At 46.6% G+C, this 20534-nt stretch overlaps 2 protein-coding genes across 2 annotated transcripts in view; one reads left to right on the top strand and one right to left on the bottom strand.

Moving 5' to 3' along the window:
* LOC115944824 (CUB and sushi domain-containing protein 2-like) overlaps positions 1–20534 on the top strand; it is an 88090-nt gene that overhangs the window by 36901 nt on the left and 30655 nt on the right. The gene's annotated exons all lie outside the window — the stretch shown is intronic.
* HMGB4 (high mobility group box 4) lies at positions 18525–19103 on the bottom strand. The gene has a single exon (XM_006745128.2). The coding sequence runs from the start codon at positions 19101–19103 to the stop codon at positions 18525–18527; it is 579 nt and encodes a 192-aa protein (XP_006745191.2).

Here is a 20534-nt window from a genome sequence, read left to right as displayed (position 1 = left end):
AGGGAACTATTTCTACTCTCTCTCTGAGCGGAAGACAGCTTGAAAATGGGGTCTTGTTCTCAGTTCAGAGGCATGTGTCCTCTTTGGGGCATCTCACCTGGGGATCAGATGGGCCTTGATTGTGGACCCCTGGAGAAGCTTTGGAGTGTTCCCATATGTGTTAATGCCTTCCAACTTCTTGGCACCATGGATAATGCTCTGAACTAAACAACGATAGGTGTTTCCAGATCCCACTCTCACAGAATGTGTCTCAGATTAGAAATCTACATTTCAAATACTCACCTAGACCACTGTGATTCAGTAGGTCAGAGGGCACCTTTGAGAAACAGGATTCAGCAGAAGATGATTCCGAGGGGACCCAACATCTAACCACCACCCGCCGTTTGCCATACTGCTGACATTTCATTTAGTATTCACTACTCCCCAGTAACGTAAATGCATCATTATGTATGGTCTAGGAATAATTTGAGACTCAGAGATGTTTAGCAACTTGCCTAGAGACACACAGCTTGTTACTAGCAGAGTCAGAATTGGAACCCCAAGTCTGTCTGACTCCAAAGCCTAAGACATTTATACTCCAGCACATCACCTACTGAGAGGGAAATGGTACCTGTTTTCAGGTAGTTAAATGTCCACAGAGGAAAGAAAGCCTGGTAATTGGCAGAAACAGAAACAATGGGATATTGCCAAGAGTCAAACCTTGACTCAACACAAGCTCTAATAGAATAGAGTCACTTCCTGGGGGTGACCACTGGAGTGTTAAGTGGGTGCTGGACAGACACTCATTGGAGACACTGTGGATTTGTGGAGTAGGCTGCAATGTGACTGAGTCATTGTCAAGCTCGTGATGTCTACAAGACAGTGTTTTGATGAGATGACTCCCTGAGTCGGGTCCTCATATTTGCTCTAGACTTATTACCTTTGCAGCCATGAAGGGAGGGAGAGAGGGAGAGGGGAAAGAAGTCAGCTCATAGTTCAACGTATGAGGATTGAGAGCTATGGATCTTGAATATTTTATCCCTCACTGAGTCAGGTCTTAATGATGAGAGAACTGAGAAGACATGCCTCGTGATGACTTGTTCTGTAAACCCAAGGCCTTCCTGAGGAATCCTCCCTGAATCCAACCTCACATGACCAGATGAGTTTTCATATGTGCCCTTCCTGCTAATGCCAGCCCAAAGCCTGGGTCAACAAGGCAGTAACAGCCAAGAGAAAAGTAGATATGTTATATTCTCTTCGGTCTGAACACTCTCAAGTGGGAAGTCATGACATAGCAGCTTTAGAGAGAGTATGAAATTACATGTGTCGTCTGACAAACAACCTGTCCTTTGAAGCTGTTTTATTAGACCATCCATCTTCACCAGAGTAAGTTTCAGCCCTCCAGACTTGATCACCTCTGGCCCCCCAATTCCCCTCTCCCCACCAAAGCTCTGCCATAGCCCTGTGAACACCACTGCCCACATTCAACTCTCAGCCTCCCACTCTCAAGCTGCTTAATCTCAGGCAGGTCATTGAACCTCTTTGCTGGGATTATAAATTGGCACAACCCTTTTGGAAAGTAGTTTGACAGTGGTGATTAAAATGTAAAAGGTGCATACCACTTTTAGGAATTTATTCCAAGGAGATAAAATGACATACACAAGGATGTCTGTTGCGGTGTTATTTATGACAGTGGGGAAAGGAAACAATATATGTACAGTATTAATGGTTCAATAAGCTGTGGTCATTTGGCTGATAAAACATGTAGCAATTCATTTCAAAGAAATTGGAAAATACTCAAAGAAATTGAAAAATATTTAGTATATGGTATTAAGTGAAAAATTAACATACAAAACATGTTATGTGGACTAAATTTCTTACATGCATACATATGTAATAGTCATAAAAAAGAAGAAAAGAAAAAAATGGGTGACTGGGGTGTTAATATATTTTTCAATATTCTTTTATATTTTCTAAAAGTTTTTCATCAAGCCTATGTTACTTTCTAGTTGCAGAAAAATCAGTATAAGTTAAAATACTTTTGGGGATGCCTGGGTGGCTCAGTCGGTTAAGCATCTGCCTTCAGCCCAGGTCATGATCCCAGGGTCCTGGGATCAAGTCCCGCATCGGGCTCCTTGCTCAGTGGGGAGCCTGCTTCTCCCTCTGCCTGCCGCTCCCCCTGCTTGTGCTTTCTCTCTCTGACAAATAAATAAAATCTTTAAAAAAAAAACTTAAAAATACATTTTGATAGCTCCCACCACCTACCGGATGAAGAAAAAACTTCTTAACAGGATTTTCATAATCTGACCCCACCCTAATGTAGCAGCTTCATCTTGCGCCACTTCCCCTCCTCATTGGCTCCCCACACCATGCTAAAGTGCCTTGCTTTAGTCATTCCGAGCTACTTGCCATTCTATAAACACATCATAACCATCATCCTGTCACGCCTGTATCCTTCCTCTGTTCTCCACCTAGAATGACCTTCTCCACGTTTTTCAAGAACCAATTCAACTATCCCTACCCCCTCATTGGCAGTTAATTAATTCTTGCTTTTTACTCCTGCAGAACTTTTATATATACATAAGAGTTACATATTTAGTCTCTGTCATCTCCACTCTCACTTTCCTCAAGATTTTGTGGGAACCCCAAGAAGAAAAGACTAATAACTCTGTTTTGGAGAGTCTGGAAAGTATTCACAGAGAAGAGGACATTTGATTGGGTTCTTAAAGAATGAATAGGAGTTTGTCAGGTAGGCAAAGGACAATAGATATCCCACAGAGTTCTGGAACAAGCTTTCAGTTTGCCCGCTGGCAAACTCTTGTACTTATTTCTATCATAACCTGATCTCACTGCATAGCGTGTTGCATGGGGGAATTGTCTGTCCCCTAGCAGACAGTAGGTCCTCGAGGGCAGAGGCCATCCAATCCAGGAACTACCTTTCTCCTTGTCTTAGTGCAAGCGGGGAAAAGATCATATTCTTATTGCCTCTTATCACTGGTTTCAAGAACAGGCTCAGAGATGCTGAAAATACTCTATAAATTGTCTGCTGATTTGAACCAAATTGAAGAAGTTGCTCACCTGGCAGGCATTTAGAGGATCTTCTGTAACATTTACTTCATTTGAGTATAAAAATTCCACCAATATAAGCTTTGCTTCCCCTTTAAACAACATGCCACAGTTCCAGAATGATGCCTTTGAAATAAATCCTGTTTGAGTAATGTTTCTCTTGGACTCATAAAATCTTTATGGCAATCTTTTTTCATCTCATAGACTATGAGAAGGAAGAGAAAACCAGAACCACTGAGCTAGAAGTGGGGAATGTAGTATTTTCTCATATGTGGGTCACACAGTTAATGTAAATAGTTTTTAAATGCAAATCCAATACTGACTACACATCAGCTCAAAAATCCTAGCTCTGTCCAAAGTGCTGCATCTGTGAGTACTCTCTGATTAAAGAGTAGGTGGTATGGAAATGATGTATCCTTTCAGATAGAAGGTTTGAATGTATTAAAACATCTAGTAATAGCCATACTAGGGATAACAACACAAATGCCAGGAGAAATAAAACACAGATGAACAGCTTAGTGCCCCCACTCCAGGAGAGAGGGAGGGAGGAGGGGAGGGAGGGAAAGAGAGAGAGAGACAGTAAGTTAATAGAACTGAGCTCTTAACCCAGTTGTACAAAGCAGCACTGAACTGGGAGTCATGCATTAATTCAACACAATTTTTTTGAGTGACTACTATATACTAGGCATCGTACTAGAACATTAAATGAGATAAATCATAATCTTTGGTCTCCACAAGATCACAGTCAGTGTTTACTCAACCACTGACCAGCTGTTGACCTTGGGCAACTTACTTAAACCTTTCAAGCCTCAGATTTCTCCTTTAAAAATTTGGGATAATAGAATCTCACAAGATTACTGTGCAAATTAACTAAGGTGACACTTACAAGCACTTTGCACAGAATTTAACATGTTGTAAGCCCTCAGTGAATATTACATGTTAGGATCATGTGTGGTACATTATGGTAAGTTCTTTATACCCATTATCTTTTATGCTCTCATTTACTCTGCAGCAGTCACATGGGATAGGTTTTAACATCCACATCCCCAGGTTAGGAAAGTGAGGCTCAAAAGAATGGAGTTCATTAACTTGCCCAAGTTCATATAGTTGTTCAGCCATGTGGACAGAATTCAGGGCCAGCACTTTTTACTCTAACGCCAGTGCTTGTAATTATGGTGATGCTGTCTAGAACAGGACTTGAAAACGACTGACTGTCCCTGTCAACAACCAAAGAAATAAGGCCAACTCCACCCTTATCTGGGCTGACACTTTTGGAAAGGCAAATTCTCAGGGACTGGAGTGGGCATGCAACCCAGGTGCCTGTGTGAATTTTAAGTTAGGGATACTTGCAGGTTGACAAAGATGAGGAGGATAAATTTCAGCCCACAGGAGAATAGGGCCAGACCCCAGCCATCCAGAAAGAGTCTCACCAGTCTCTCAGCCCACAAGGGAGCAAGAATAGGGACCAGAGACTAGAGCAGACCAGTCAGGCAGATGGTCCACACTTAGATAGGGTGGGTAACTACAAAGGCTGCAGGGGCTCCAGGGGCTAAATCCCACAGGGCACGTTAGATTTTGGGGGGTGGGCAATAGACTATTTGCAGAATCCATTTGACAAGAGAGGAAAGGGCTTATGGTGAATTGCCTGCTGGAGAATCACTGGCACCCAGATAGGGCAAGTCAAACCCAAATATGTGGTGAAGCAAAGGCTGGGCAAGAGCCGACATCACAGAAGCTACTGTCTCACATACTCCATCTGGAACCTCCAGCTGAGAGAAATCTGTGATTTTTCTGGTCTGTGTCCGTGGAGCGGGGGTGATGGGGCTTCTGAATTAGTGACAACACATTGCTACCTCCATGGTAAGAATGTTCTTTTCCTTCTAGTCCAAGAGCTTATGATCTAGACCAATGGACTCCACATAAATATATATTCTCTTTGCTTTCCTCCCTGCGGGAAACATAAGGCTACAAAGCACAATACCCTCCTTCCCCCCTCCAAAAGCTGTTCAGTAAACAATGGGAGCTTTGGACTCCTTTGACTGAAACCGAAAAGGTCACATCTCAGTAGTGTCTTTGAGTCTTGCTTGTCGAATTTATGACGATCCTGGGCTGTCGTGGGGCCTCCCTAAGGTGTCCTTCCAGCTCTGACCTTCCATAGGTGTCTTTTAAATGCAGAGAGTCATCAACCATCAGGCAGGTAAACGGATCAATGTGGGCTGTTCATCGAATTGTGTTCCCAGGGCCTCTGTGTCTGCTGCCTTCCACCCCTGCTGCTGCTGTCAGATCAATGGGGGAACCACAGGGCTGTCCTGTGTCATAACAGCGACTCCTTTACAGGGACTTTTCTCAGTCCTTCTTCAAGCTGGGAGGTCAGGGGCACCCGGGCCCCACACCTCAGCAACTCTGGGGAGGTCCGTGTTGGCTTCTGATCAAGATCAGCCAGGGGTCTCCGGAATGGATGGCGTGCTGGTCTCCCACTCACCTGTGGTGTTGTCTGGTCTGTCCCAGTGAGATGGGAAGTGTAGGTGCCCCATCGCGTGTACGTGGAGCCCATGGGGCCTGGACTCATCTTCCACTCAAGCTAAGGGAAAGCATGTGGTGACAGAGGAAGCAAAGCAGGAGTTTCAGGTTATTTCCAACGCTTCACCTTCCTACGGTAATGGCCGCAGGCAATGGCTCCTGGCTCAGGAATTCAGTGGGTTTATTGAACAAATGCACAGGACAGAGAGTGCCGAAGAACAGCTCTCTTGGTACTACGTGATCTTCTCCCCTCTCCCTGCTTGTGAATCAGTATACACGGTCCTAAATGGCCCCTCCAAATGCTGGGTCAGACTGACTTCCAGTTTTCGTATCTCTTGATTCGAGTTATCAAGAGAAAGAATCTGATTTGTTCAGCTGGCTAATCGAGTGTCAACTCCTCATCCGGTCAGATGACACTAAGAAGAGGCACACTCAACGGGGACAAGCATAGCTGCCGGAGCCCACCCCTCCAGTGGTGGTGGCAGGGGGCGGGTGAGGAGCAGGGCAGCCCTGAGAAGAGAGCATGGGCTGGGCGCCAAACCCACGACATGGCTCCCACATTAGTCTAACCTTTCCACCTTCTCTTGGGTCTCCCTCACAAAGAAATGAAGAAAACTTCTTCCTTCCATCCACCTCCTTGAGCTAAACAAAATAAAGCAAAGGGCCCGGCACTCCATGAAGAGAACTTGAGAGTAATTTCAGGGTGTCCCCGCCACTACAATATTGTCTGGCTGGCTTTCACAGTCTGCAAAAGGAAGCTCTGTAAATACCGGGGATTACTGTGATGATTACGAATCCTCTAAGAAGCTAAATTTCCCGAATTCTCAGAGTTCTAATGCTTTGGGATTTAGAGATATAATTAAGAACAGATGAGCCTCAAAAGTCGATGACCATGATCGGGGGTTGCAGGGAAGAGCAGAGAGGATGTTGGTGGGGGTTCCAGGACTCCTTCTCCCCCACATGGTGGGAGAACACAGCCTGGGGAAGGGGTGGGGGATGGCAAGTGGCCTGAAAGACCTTAGTCACTGGAGTCAGGAGTCCCTGCCTCCCAGGCTCCCAGAACTGGGGACACAATCTATAAACCTTCTCAGCAGCTTAGAACCAGGCAGTGCGGAGTCAGCCTTGGACTGTGGTGCTGTGGCAACAGCTCTCTGCTGTTCTGGGACCCAGGGAGACTGCCACATCTGGCCCATTTCCTCTCGGGCCTTCTGCCCACACATCAGTCTTGCCACAGGAGGGTTTCTGCTGGGGCACTGGGCCATTCCCCAAACCCCTTTAGTTTTTCTCATCTCCCAATGTTTTTCTCCGACTTCAGTATTTACTAAAAGGCACGAAAATACCAAAAGGCAATGCTATGTTTTATTTGATCTATTGACCATAGTGTCCTGAATCTATAGCATCTGTAACTCTGAGATTGTTTTGACCTTCTAAAAGGAAATGAGTGCGCTCGGAACCAGAGCCAAATGAGCAGCTTAGACCCATCCACAAGCAGAAGCCTGGGACCTGGGGAGTTTCAGGGCATTAAATTGCCATCGAAATTCGAGTAGAGTCTTGAAACCCTTGCAGCCAGGGAAGGGAAGGAGCAGTGTTCCAACAGTTACCATGAGAGGAGGTGGAATGAAGATGTTAGAGCCTGAATGCCTGACTTCTGCTACTTGATTGCTGTGTGACCTCAGATACATTGCCTAAACTCTATGTATTCCATCTTCCCACCTGCAAACCATAGATTATCATAGAATCTGCCTCATGGGGTTGCTGTATTAAAGGAGTCAACACATGTGAAGTACTTAGTGTCTGGCATGTAGGGCATGTGCAGAATGGTCTCTTTTGTTCCCAGGGGTTGACTAGGTACTCTATCCTGTGTCTTTTCATTTTAGACTCACAATAGCCCTGGGAAGCAGATTTTTTATATTCCCAACAGGCAGAAGAAATGGAATCTCTGATGTTCAATAAATTGCCTAGGACCACCTAGCTAGTAAGTGGCAGGGATAGATTTCTAGACTCTAAGTCTTATGTTCTTTCTATTCTCTGTTGTGGACAGTCCCCTTCATGGTCTGCCTTGCTTCCCATAATCATACCCCTTCTCCCCCAGTTTCCTCTGCTGAGTCCCTTGGCACCCACCCGAATTAGTTTCAGTGACCTTGGAATCACAGCACAACTTCCTGGCTATGACAACTCTCTGAGCCTCAGTTTCTCTATTTCTCTAAGTTGGACACAATCACGGGGCCTGCTGAGGAGGAGAGCAACAGCCCCTGAGGGCCAGAAACTGGCCTGGCATCATGAGGCCACCGCTTTGCTGGGAGCTGGCCTGGCACCCACACCAGACCTGGGTGTTTCCTGTTGAACATAAATGTCAGCATCAGACAGGCCGCTTCATGACCACGATGGACTGAGACAAAAACAAGCCTACTTCATAACCACATCTGAGCTCCAGCACAAGCAAGAACATTACCAAACACAAAACTGGGCAACCATTCCCCTCCCTTCGCATCTTGGCTAACGTGCAAGACACCTACGGCTCGACCAGTTGCAGCTTTAGTCTTGCTTCATTCCTCCTGCCTTCTCGATAAAATTTATGAAGTACCCAATCATAGAAATACACCTACTTCTTGACAGCATCTAATCTAGAGCAGAGCTCCACTTCCTTGGGCCCTCCCCAAATCACCTAACACAAGCCCGAATCCTGCAGTAGGTTCTTTCCAACACCCTCTTACTGACACCCCCGTGGTTCCCGGTGGTATGCATTCTCGCTCATTGTCACAAGCCAATAATGCCAACTGTGTCCAGCTACAGGGGGATTCCTGGTGGTCTTTGGCTGTGGTTTTGTGGGTGGGGTGAGCGTCCACACTGCTTCTGGAATTAAATATGATGATTCCTGAAGAGCACTTAGAAACAGGGCCTGGGACATTGAAAGTGCCATGCTAGTTAGTAGCATCATATTTATTGCCAAAAATGTCCCTCTTGGACAAAGCTGGTGCACACCCATTAGCCCTCACTAACCAGCCCCCTTCTTCTCAAAAGTCCGTGCAGACACCTCGGATTTGCCTTGGGCCCTGAGCATGCCTCATTTGCACTTGACAGACCTTCCCTCCACGCTGCAGACCCCGAGCCTGTGAATACTTTTACCACCCATGACTTTCGGGGCTGCCGTCTGCCCGCTGGGGCCCCTCTTGGAGAACATCCTGTCCGAGTGTTCCAGCAGCAAGATAGGCGGAGGGGAGGCCAGGCGGGCAGTGGGATGACGATCAGGCGTCCGCAGTCCTCTTTCTGCTTCCTGGCGGAGGAGACCCTCTGCAGGTGGAAGCGCCCCTTCCCACTCTCCAGAGGAGTCTGGCCAGAGTCTTCCACACGAGTGTACTCACAGCTGCATCTGCAAGGGGCAGCCCCAGGGCTGGCAGACCTCTTCCATGCCCACTGCTGCTAATTGCAAATAATGCATTAAAAATACAGAGCCACATCTGTTCATTTCAACATGAGTATCGAGGAATTTACATGGTTTATAATGACAGGGTGTGAGGGGTAGGAAAATCCTTCTTTTGCCTGTGGGCCAGAGGCACAGCTGTGAGCAGAGAGCTGGAGGTGTGGTTTCCTCTGGATGCCAGCCAAGCCCTTTCTTGGAAGTGCCAAGAGATAGATCCAGGTATTTCTCTGGAAATACAAAAGTATGTAACCAGTCAAGCACAGAGTATGTGTCTTGGTGCTCAGGAGGCCTTCTGGGCCAACTCTGCTGTTTGCAGAGTTCCTGTGAGGAGGTGACCGGCCACTGCCAGCCACAGGACAAGAGGAGCAATGTGCCTGTTGTTGATTCCAGCGAGCAGGCACTGAGCACCTAGCCTAGAATCTCAGTTCCCTACCTGCAAAAAGGGGCGTTTAAAGTTCTTGCCTCATTGGGTTTATTATCAGATAAAATAATTACATCTGAATCACCTCAAACAGTACCAGCATGGCATAGGAATGCAATAAGTGTTTACTATTTACTGTTATTATTTGAATGCATGTCAGGCATTGTGTTAGATTTTAAGAGTACCAGGATGAATAAGGCAAGGTCCCTGCCCTTCTCCACAAGTCCAGGAGATAAACAGGTAATACAATGTGATCTGCAGTGGGATGATGCTTTGTTATGGGAGCACAGGAGGAGGGTGGGAGAGTCAGAGAGGGCTTCCTGGAGGAAGGGACACCTGACCTGACTTTCATCTGAAGGTGGAAGTTTACCAGACCTAACAGGTAAGGAAGAGGATCCCAGCCTGGAGTAGCATATGCAAAGGCCCTGAGGAGAGCATGATGGTATCATGTTTCTGGGGGAAATAACATGTAGCAGGGCCTTCGGGTGGGACTATTAAGCATCTGTTGCTGTGTAACAAATTGTCCCAGAACTTAAGGCTTTAAGCAGTGTTTATTGTATCACATGTTCTCTGTGTTAGGAATCTGGGTGTGGCTTAGCTGGGTCCTCTGGCTCAGGGCTTCTCACAAAGCTGCAATCAAGGTATCTACCAGTGGTGTAGTCCTCTCAAAGCTCAGTTGGGGAAGAGGGTGTGTTCCAAGCTTGTTCACGTGAATGAAGAATTGAGGGCCCCAGTGCTGTTGACCAGAGACCACCTCCGTGCCTTTCCATAGGGCGGCTTTCAATATGGCTGCTTACTTCATCAGAGCAAGTCCTCGAGAGAGAGAGAATGAGACCAGGAGGCCCAGTCCTTTATAACCTCATCTCAAAAGTGACAGCCTACCACTTTTGCTGTATCCTACTTGCTAAAAGCAAGTCACTGCATTCAGCCCGCACAAAGGGGAGAGGATTGACCAAGGGCACAAATGCCAGGAGATGAAGATCATGTGGTCATTTCTGAAGCTGCCTTATTACAGGCTGCCCCTGGTCCCCAATGACTCCTTCCCCTTCCACATGCAAAATGCAATTACCCCTTCTTCAGGTCCCCCAGAGTCTCATCCCATGATAGAATCAGCTGAGAGTCCAAAATATCATCATCTAAATCAGGTTCAGGTATGGACAAGGCTGCTGGGTGTAGTTTCTCAAAGGCAGGTTCTAGAATACTGCTACTCTGGAACTGTAGTTCTACAAAACCAGAGAGAGAAACATTGCCTGCCCCCACATACCCAACACAGAGTGGTACAACAGGCATAGAGTAATGGTTAAAGACATTCCTACTCAAAAAGGGGGGGAAATGTGAGGCATGAAGGAGTCCCTGGTCCATAAGATTTCTGAAATCCATCCAGTCATGGGGAATCATTCCCCATGACTTGCAGCTCCACATTCTGAGCTCTTGGTTCCTCCCTCTGAGTCATTCTTCTCTTTCTCATGGAAGAAAGCATATGTTGAGAATTTGGGGAGTCCAGTGACCTCTTTTTATTTTGTGCTGTCTCTGTCCCTTTCAGTGCAAGGTAACAGTGTTTCTTCTAATGATTGTTTTCTTAAGACCTTCGGGGGTCTTCTCTAAATCTGAGACTCACTCTTTATACAGAAGCCACGCCCACAGATTTCTTTGGACTAAACCCCTCTCTACCTTGAGCTTCTGCTAAGATGAACAAGGAACAATGCTCTGATGCTTCCCAGAGGCCATGCTGTTTGGTCTAGAGGGTCTGTGAGACCCAGCCTAATTTCTTTAAAGGGCCTTGTGTGACTGACATTATGCTCTTTTTTAAAATTTAAATTCAACTAGTCAACATATAGTACATCATTAGTTTCAGATGTAGGGTTCAGTGATTCATCAGTTGCATGTAACACCCAGTGCTCATCACATCACGTGCCCTCCTTAATGTCTATCACCCAGTTACGCCGTCCCCCTACCTACCTCCCCTCCAGCAACCCTCAGCTTGTTTCCTAGAGTTAAGAATCTCTAATGGTTTGTCTCCCTCTCTGATTTCTTCCCATTCAGTTTTTCCTCCTTTCCCCTATGATCTTCTGTGCTATTTCTTATATTCCACATATGAGTGAAACCATATGATTACTGTCTTTCTCTGACTGACTTATTTTGCTCAGCATGACACCCTCTAGTTCCATCCACATCGTTGTAAATGGTAAGATTTGATTTTTTGTTGGCTGCGTAATATTCCGTTGTATATACATACCACATCTTCTTTGTCCATTCATCTTTCAAAGGACATCTGGGCTCTTTCCATAGTTTGGCTATTGGCATTGCTGTTATAAACATTGGGGTGTAGGAGCCCCTTCGGATCACAATGTTTGTATCCTTTGGGTAAATACCTAGTAGTGCAATTGCCGGGTTGACACTATGCTCTTTTGATCTTCCTGAGGTCTCACCCAACAGCTGGACAGTCACACCTTCACTTTATCTCCAGACCACCTTTCCCTGACAGTGCTGGAAAGCCATTTCTTGATTTTAGTATCCTTTGCTGTCTTGGGAGTCTGAAAATTTTCAAAACTATCAGGTCCTGGCTCCTTTTTAACAATCGTTCCCTCAATTTATCTCCCTTCTCACCTAAGTGGCAAGAAGAAACCGGACAGTGCCTTCGACACTTTGCTTGGACATCTCCTTAGCTGGATCGCTGAGTAGGCATGTGTTCTGCTTTCCACATAACTGCAGACAACAGTGTTGCCAAGCTTTCTGCCACTACGTCACAAGGATCCCCTCCCTACAGTTTCCAATAACATGTCCTCACTGCCTTTTGAGCCATCCTCAAAGTTCAGATTTTTCTAACAAGCTTCACAAAATATTCCCAGCCTCACCCCATGGTCTGATTCCAAAGCCATCTTACATTTTAGATATTTTTACTATCTATCTAAATATTAGATATTTAGATACTATGCCTCTTTTGATACCACAATCTGTATTGTTCTCTCTTTTGGTTTATAACAAATTACCCCGAACCATAGTAGCATGAAACAACAGCATCTATTAGCCTAGTTTCTGTGAGTCAGGAATCAGGTGTGGCTGATCTGGGTCTGTCACAAGGCAGTAAAGGCGTGCACAGGAGCCCAGGAGTGGTCCACCTCTGAGCTACTTCATGGCCGTGGGCAGCATTCTTTCCTGGCAGGCAAGCCACCCTCAGTTCCTTGCCACATGATCCTCTTCACAGGACAACTTTCAACATGTCCTTTTGCTTTGAGCAAGCAAGAGAGACAGACAAAGATCATCTTTTGTAGCCTAGTCACTGGTAAAGAAGTGACGTCTTGTCTTATCACTTTTGCCCTATTCGATTCATTAAAAGTCACTAGGTCCAGCCCACACTTAAAGGGAAGAATTAGACAAGGGTGTGAATTACAAGAGGTGAGGATCACTGAAGCTACTTGAGAAGCTGAGTGTGGGCGACAGTGCAGAGGCAGCAGTGGCTTGATTATGCTGCGTCAGGCTCCCATAGGTGATGGGCAACCACTGAAACACTTTACTGTTGAGTGGGAAGTCTTACAACATCAATCAGGCAGCCAGAGCTGAGAAAGGATTGGAAGGGGAGCAATGGGTGGTGAGAGCTAGTGCATGGAAACTTACAAGGGGATGGCCACACGAGAATGTTCATGGCATCCCACCAACCCAGAGGTCAAGGCCAGCCTGGAGCATCACATGGCCCCCTTTGGGCCCTAGGCTAAGCTTCCTCCTGCTTCAACTGTCCTTTTGTATGTTGTTCTCACCTTCTTTAAACCATTCTTGAGAGACCAGGGCAGGTACCCTCATTCACAGGGTACTTCCTACACACCAGACTTCATTCACAATGATACACACATCATTTATTACCCAGCACACCTGTAGGGCAAGTATAATTTTGGGGAGTGTGATTAGAGGTACATGACAGGACAAGAGAGTGTCATTGCCTTGGTGATTTCACCCTAAGAACCATGGCCTGTCAATGGACCTGATCCTTAAGCTTGAGAGCCCAGAAACTGGATCTTTTGGTCCTCAAACAATTGAGGATTTAGTGGAAGGTAAAATCATTTATAAGATCCCAACGCAGTGGGGCACCTGGGTGGCTCGGTTGGGCATCTGTCTTTGGCCGGGTCATGATCCCAGAGTCCTAGAATTGAGCCCCACATTGGGCTCCCCACCCAGTAGGGGGTCTGTTTCTTCCTCTCCCTCTGCCTCCACCCCCCTGCTCATGCTCTGTCTCTGTCTCTCTCTTTCAAATAAATACATAAATAATATTTTTTAAAAAAAGATCTCAACACAGTTGTGTGTTCCAGATGGTAATCAATTGTTTTGCAACTGGGATCAACTTCTCTGTTGAGATTTGAGGAAAACCCAGTAAATAAATATGCTTATTCCTGTCAGGTTTGGAATCAGTGGCAGTTGCAGGAGAAAGACAGATGAGGATCAACCAATGAACTAATTGAAGCGCAGACCTAAACACATTCTGCAGGCAAGGCTGGGGGGGTGGTAGAGAGAAAGAAGAGTATGGTTAGCTCCTCTTCTCAAACCCATTAGGCAGATAAGTTTTGCTTACTACTCTTCCAAGTGAATGCCTGGGTTGCAAGAGGGAGAAGTAGTCCCCTGTGGGCCTTGGACTGGTAGCGTCAGTGTCACCTGGGAACTTTTAGAAATGCAAATTCTAGGTCCAACTCCCGGAAAAATTGAATCAAATTTTAGGAGTGGGGCCTAGCAATCTGTGTGCTAACAAACGCTGAGATGATTCTAATATAGGCTCAAGGTGAGAACTACTGGTTGAGTGGAAGCTGTTCCACATGTAAATATGAGACCTGGGAAGAAAGTGTCCTTATGGAACATTTTGCAACTCATGCCTACCCTTCTCCCCATCCCTGGGAAAATGAGTCACGGAGGTAGAAGTTTCACACTTTCCATGTTTGATTTTTAGCTTACAGCTGCTCCAATGAGTACCAAGTAGAGGCTCCTGATGATCTCCCCCCCAAAAAAGAAAAATGTCATGGGTTTAGTATTTGTTAGCCTTGTCTCTTGCTCTTGCAGACCTTGGAGGGTCTAGCATCCCCTTGTTGGCACTGAATAGTTTCTGAAGATGCTAGAATGACCAATAACCAGAACTCAAAGTGGAAACATATGGCTCTCCCTACAGAAAATTCTGTGGCTCCCCTTTGAACTTAGATTTCAAAATAAACTCCTTTCCAAAGTCTGTCCCACTCCGACTGCATCCCACATCTTGTCACTACGGCCTCCCTACTCTCCCTCTAATATGCCAAGCTCACTTCTGCCTCAGGACCTTTGCACTAGCTGTCCTGCTGCTTGAAGAACTCTTTCTTCAGACCTTGGCATGCCTGGTTCCTTCCTGTCCTTTAAATCTGAACCCAAATGTCATCTTTGACCACTGATTTAAAGTGCCCTCAACCCCACTTGTCATTGTTTATCTCATTACCCTTGTTTATTTTCTTCGGAACACTTGACACTATCAAAAAATGATCTCATGTGTTTATTTGTTGACTTACTATCTGTCTCCCCCTCCCTGGAATCAGGGATCAGAGATCAGGGACCTTAACTGTATTCCTAGCATCAGAACAGTTCCTGGTATATTGCAGGCATAAGATTTACATAAATATTTTTGAATAAATGAATGAATAAGTGAACATAGGAAAAGCTTTAGGAGAGAAGGATCAGAGTGCAGTGATTCATTCATCAAGACGGCGATGGGCCCAAAGACTCTGCCTTCCTCTTCCCAGGGACAGGGGCACAGAGCCCAGCTGAGTGGGTCTAGAGTGCTGGCACCACACCAGACTCCCTGCCTGCTTCTCCTCTAGCCCACTGTCTTAGGCCCGGCTCCCCCTTCTCCTCCTCCTCCTCCTTCCCTCCCTCCACCTCACTGTCATTACATTACAGTCATTAGAAGCCTGCAGATTCACACCCTCCTGTCAACTTTTTCATAAAGGAATGTTAATGGAGTTGGTCTTTAGCAGGGGCGATGCAGACTGTTGTCAAAACTCTGACTTGGCCACCCACATTCATGTAATTAATCACACAGGAAACCAGAAAGGGGCGGCATGAGGACTGGGCCTGGCTGTGTGGTGGCCCTCTTCCCGGAGAAGAGGATGGTATAACACACGCTGCTGCCCACCAAGAGCCCACTTGTCAGGCTAGAAGCAAGACAACCCAACTGGAACCACTACAGAGGAGTCCAAGCCAGGATCCAATCTGCCCTGGGGTGGGGAGGGTCTCCTCCACATTCAAGAGGGTGCCAAGGAAAGGAAATTAAACAGATAAAGTAGAAGCTAGAGAGAGAAATAAGGTTAAAGACGGTCTCTTCTAAAATTATAAGGAAGCTGGCATTCATTGAGTACTGTATTGGTTATCTATTGCCATGAGACAAATTGCCATACACTTACTGGCTTACACACATTCATTATCTCACACACTCATTGTCTCTCAGTTTCTGTGGGTCAGGAATCCTGTAACAGCTTAGCTTAGCTGTGAGACCTCACAAGGCTGCAGTCAAGGTGCAAGCAGGACTGGGTTCTCATCTGGAGGCTCAACTGGGGAAGGACCCCCTTCCCTGCTTCTGTGATTGCTGCAACACTCAGTTCCTTGTGGTTGTAGGACTGGGAGCTTTAGTTTTTTGCTGGCTGTTGGTCTGAGGCCATCCTCAGCTCCTAGAGGCTTACCACAGTTCCTTGCCATGTGAGTTTCCCAGCTTGGCCTCTTCATCAAGCCCGCAAAGTCTCTAGAGCAAATCAAGTAGCAAGATGGGGTTTTATAGATCATTACATAATCACAGAGGTCACAGCTCATCTCTTTTGCTCCATTCTATTGGTTAGAAGCAAGTCACAGGTTCTGCCCATATTTAAGAAGGGATCATACATGGATATGGACACCAGCGGCGGGGGGCGGGGGGGTATCAAGAGACTGCCACCTAGAGGATGCCCACCACAGTACATATTAGGTGTTAAGGACTGTGCCAAATGCTCTTGCATGTATTATATCATTTATTCACTAAAACAACCTGTAAGGTGAGCATCATCCCCATTGCACAGGGGAGGACTCAGAGGAGAGAACTTGCCCAAGGTCCTGCAGACATTAAGATCAGAACCACCTGTATCATAGCACCAAGCCACCCTGTGCAAGCTTAGAGGGCCGAAGGATTTGCATCTTTACAGTGAGGAGCAAGGGCCCGAGGGAGGCAGAGGAAGGGGGTCACAAGTGCATTCTAGCTCCCTGTGAGACTTGAAACCAGGAAGAAGGGATGGGTGTGGATTACATGTTGAGAAAGAAGAAAACTGAGAGCACTTATGTTTGATGATCTCTGTTTTCTCAATAAAACAGAAAATGAGGGCATCTCCTGAGAGAGTGGGGGTTGGGATGGAGGGGAAACAGAGCCAAGTTGGAACAACAGCTATAGGCAACAGGGAATGGGAAACAGGAATCTTGCCAGCACCAGTACAAGGTTGCCAAATAGGATAAAGCTGCTTCCTCCCTGAAGACTTCAGAAGTCTCCTTGGTAGGGGACTCCGGCCCCCTGCACTCTGTGTAGCCTGCACTTTCATCACGCCTTGTAGTGCTGTAGTTTATGCCCACATCCATCTCATCAGAAGGAAAGTTCTTGCAGGGCAGGAACCTGACAGTAGTCTATGCAGGGGCCTGCCAGTAACCAACACAGGATCTGGTACATGTGAGTCTTCCATAAATGGCCTGACTCCAGACCTTGAATTTCTAAATCACTCCACTGTTATCACCTATTCGCTAAAGTCTCTCCAGTTCTATAAGACTTTTCGAAGGATGTATTTTTACTTTTGTTTTGAGAGTAAAAGTTCAAATAGTAGTAGAGGAGAAAGTCTAAGTCCATCCTGGAATAAGAATGGAGATGGAATTAGGGAAGTCTGTTGCATGCATAACGTGGTGACAAAAAAGCAATTTGGCATTTTGGCCCAGTCTTTTTGATGGCGAGAAGTTAAGAGCCATTTCAAAATATTCCATACCAATGTATATTGATTGATATGAAACATTGCTCATGGTATGTTGTTGCCTGAAAAATACAGCACAGACACAGAACAGTCCCATGTGTGTCAAATTACCACTTTTGTCTCATTTTAAGTGGCAGAACCCTAACTCAAACTACCTTAGACAAAAAAGAAAATAAAGGAAGAAAGAAAGAAACATTGTGGACTCATTTTCAACGAAAAGTCCAAGACTATACTCTGATGCCAAAGGGACTAACATTTTGGCCCAAGAATGAGGTAGATGGCTTGCAGCAGCCTCAGGGCAGGGCTCTCCCCTAGGACCTCTTGCACAAGTCCTGTGGTCCACTCTGATTGAACCACCCTGGGTCACATGCCTGTAACCGAACAAATCAGTGTGACCAGGGGACTTCAGAGGCGGGTGCTGTGAGCAAGAGGAGAAGGAATGAATGCTGGGTGGTCATAAAGGCACTAAATGTCCACTCCATGTGTTCTATGCTTCTAACCACAAACAAATGATTGGGTGGATGCCCACCAAAATCATGACAGGGTTTTCTCCAGGATATAGGACTTGGGCAGAGTCAGATGCCCGTGTTTGTAAAATCAGCCCTGCATTTCATCCTCACCAGAGCAGGGACCACCCCTGGGGTCTCCTCCTGGCCCACTGATGATACCTAAGGCTCGCTGGAGGAGCAGTTCTGGAATTAACTGGAGAAACTGAGTCCCGCTCAACTCCAGTTTCCCAACGTTTGCTGGGGCCTCAATTGGGAGCCTGACCTGAACTCCAGGCCTTCTGGCCGTGCTGGTGAGGATGATGGCAGGACTGGTATTCAAGCACCTGACCCTGAGGAGGGTCTTCCACCCTAGATAACCACTTGCAACCAGGATGTCCCTACCTCCGTGATTTCCACTTTATACCTGGAGACTCCCATCCCACCTGCCCAAGCCAAGCCCTGTAGCTATTGACCTCAAACACTGCCTTAGACCCCTTTGCCCTTCTTTCAAAGCCAGCTCTCCCCAGGATCAGCTTCCAACCCCAATCTCAACCGCCACCCCACTCACTTCCTCAAAGCAGCACCAGCCATGGCCGCGCTCACGCAACACAGGAGACCAGTGACGGGCAATATAGTTGAATGGCATTTTATTTCTAATTGGATCCATCAGCTTTGTCCGAGTCAGTTTTCCCCCTGTGCTGGTTCTTAGCCGACCCTTTGAGGCCCTTCCTGGCATTACGTTGTTTACGGTAGATTTGCAACTCCTCTTGGTATTTGGCTCTCAGGAGAGCTGCCTTTTGCTCATACGGCTGCTTTTCAGCATCTGTTTTTGCCGACCACATCTTCCCCGAGGCCTTTGCCACCTGCACTACTGACCAGTTTGGATTCTCCCTCTTCAGCTGAGCATAGTGTTCTTGGCAGAAGAGCAGGAAGGATGATGGGGGGCGTCTGGGTGCCTGGGGGTCCCGCTTTCTCCGCTTCTTCTTCTTCTTGCCAACATAATTCATCATCTCTTCCTGGTACCGGGCTTTGTCGAGCTTGGCCAGGGCTTCATATTTGGCCTTTTCGTGCTTTGAGATGGACCTCCATTTTTCCGAACACTTTCTAGAGAACTCTTTAAAGCCAAGGTAGGTATTTGGCTGCTGCTCCTTGAACTTGTTCCTGTAATTCAGCAAAAAGTGGATGTAAGAAGAGACATTTGCCTTGGGCCTTAGCTGGATTTCTTTTCCCATGTTCATAAGGTCATTTTTTTTTTCTGGATTCAGTAACTTGGACAGCAGAGACTTCTGTCTCCACACTCCAGGAGCAATCTAGAAGGTGCTCTGCTTGCGGTGAATTTTTCCCTCTGTAAGAGCTATGGTCAGGGATCAGCCTTTTCAGCGGTGGTGGCATTATTGAGTCAGAGGAGGGGACTGTGACATCATTCACCAGCCTGTGGCATTTGCATACAGCTCCTCTTATCGGTTGGCTACCTGAGGATCCATTTCTGCTTCTCATGTGAGATGGTGGTTCATCCAGAGGAGGCTTGGGAGCAGCCACTTCCCCTGGAATATTTCTCCTTGACTTCCTGGAGTCAATGGGCTTTGCTCAACTATGGGAGCTTTCAGTCCCTCGGATGTAGTAATGAGCTGTGGGGTCCGCCTTCCTCACCGTAAGATTGTCAAGATGCCGCATGATCCCTTCCAAAGTCAGGATGGAAATAATGAACGTGAGGAGGTGGATGGTTCCAGAGCTGTCATGATAAAATGTGAAGTCTTTCTGTTTGCCTTGAATGGTGGCAGCTCATGCCGTTCAAAGAGTTTAGTAGTAACTCTAAAAATAATCAGGTATGACAGCCATGACTCAGTTCCTGTCAGGACAAAGTTGTCTAATTTAAAACCTGAGCACTTGGGCTATATACATCTGAACTCTTCATTTCTCTGAAGAAACTGGGGTGAGGTGGGCGGAGGGAGGAGAACCTTGAGGGGTTTTACTCATTGCACTTGAGTCCGTGAAAATGGGGCCAAATCCTTGGCCTGTCAGGAGGCCTCCCTGCTCTCATCTCTGGGGTCCCTGGCTCTCGGGGTTAGAATAGAGAGCTCTAATGGCTACATTCAAACTAGTTGGCTTCTGACTTTTTGTGGAAGCCGTCGCCCCTATCCTACTAGTCTTCCAACTGAAGGAAAAAGAAAAGACAATAAAAGTGTCATCTTGTGACCTTTGGACACTTTGAGGTCCTTGCTTGTGTGGGACTGGAGTTAATACAACTCAGTGGTTGATGATAGTGCCAAATTTATAGGACTAGATAATGGAGCCTCAGGGCACCTGGGTGGCTCAGTTGGTTAAGTGACTGTCTTCGGCTCAGGTCATGATCCTGGAGACCCTGGATGGAGTCCCACATCGGGCTCCCTGCTTGGCAGGGAGTCTGCTTCGCCCTCTGACCCTCCCTCCTCTCATGTGCTTTCTCTCTCTCATTCTCTCTCTCTCAAATAAATAAATAAATAATCTTTAAAAAAAAAAGAAAAGAAAAGAAAATGGAGCCTCGTTAACAGAAAAATTAGGGTAGGGCGCCTGGGTGGCTCAGTTGGTTAAGCGACCGCCTTCGGCTCAGGTCATGATCCTGGAGTCCCTGGATCGAGTCCCGCATCGGGCTCCCTGCTCGGCAGGGAGTCTGCTTCTCCCTC

The sequence above is a fragment of the Leptonychotes weddellii genome, chromosome 4 (genome assembly GCF_054177405.1).
Source record: "Leptonychotes weddellii isolate Sample4059 chromosome 4, ASM5417740v2, whole genome shotgun sequence".
Lineage (NCBI taxonomy): Eukaryota > Metazoa > Chordata > Mammalia > Carnivora > Phocidae > Leptonychotes > Leptonychotes weddellii.
The sequence above is the reverse complement of the archived record's forward strand: the minus strand, read 5'-3'. Positions and strand labels throughout refer to the sequence as shown.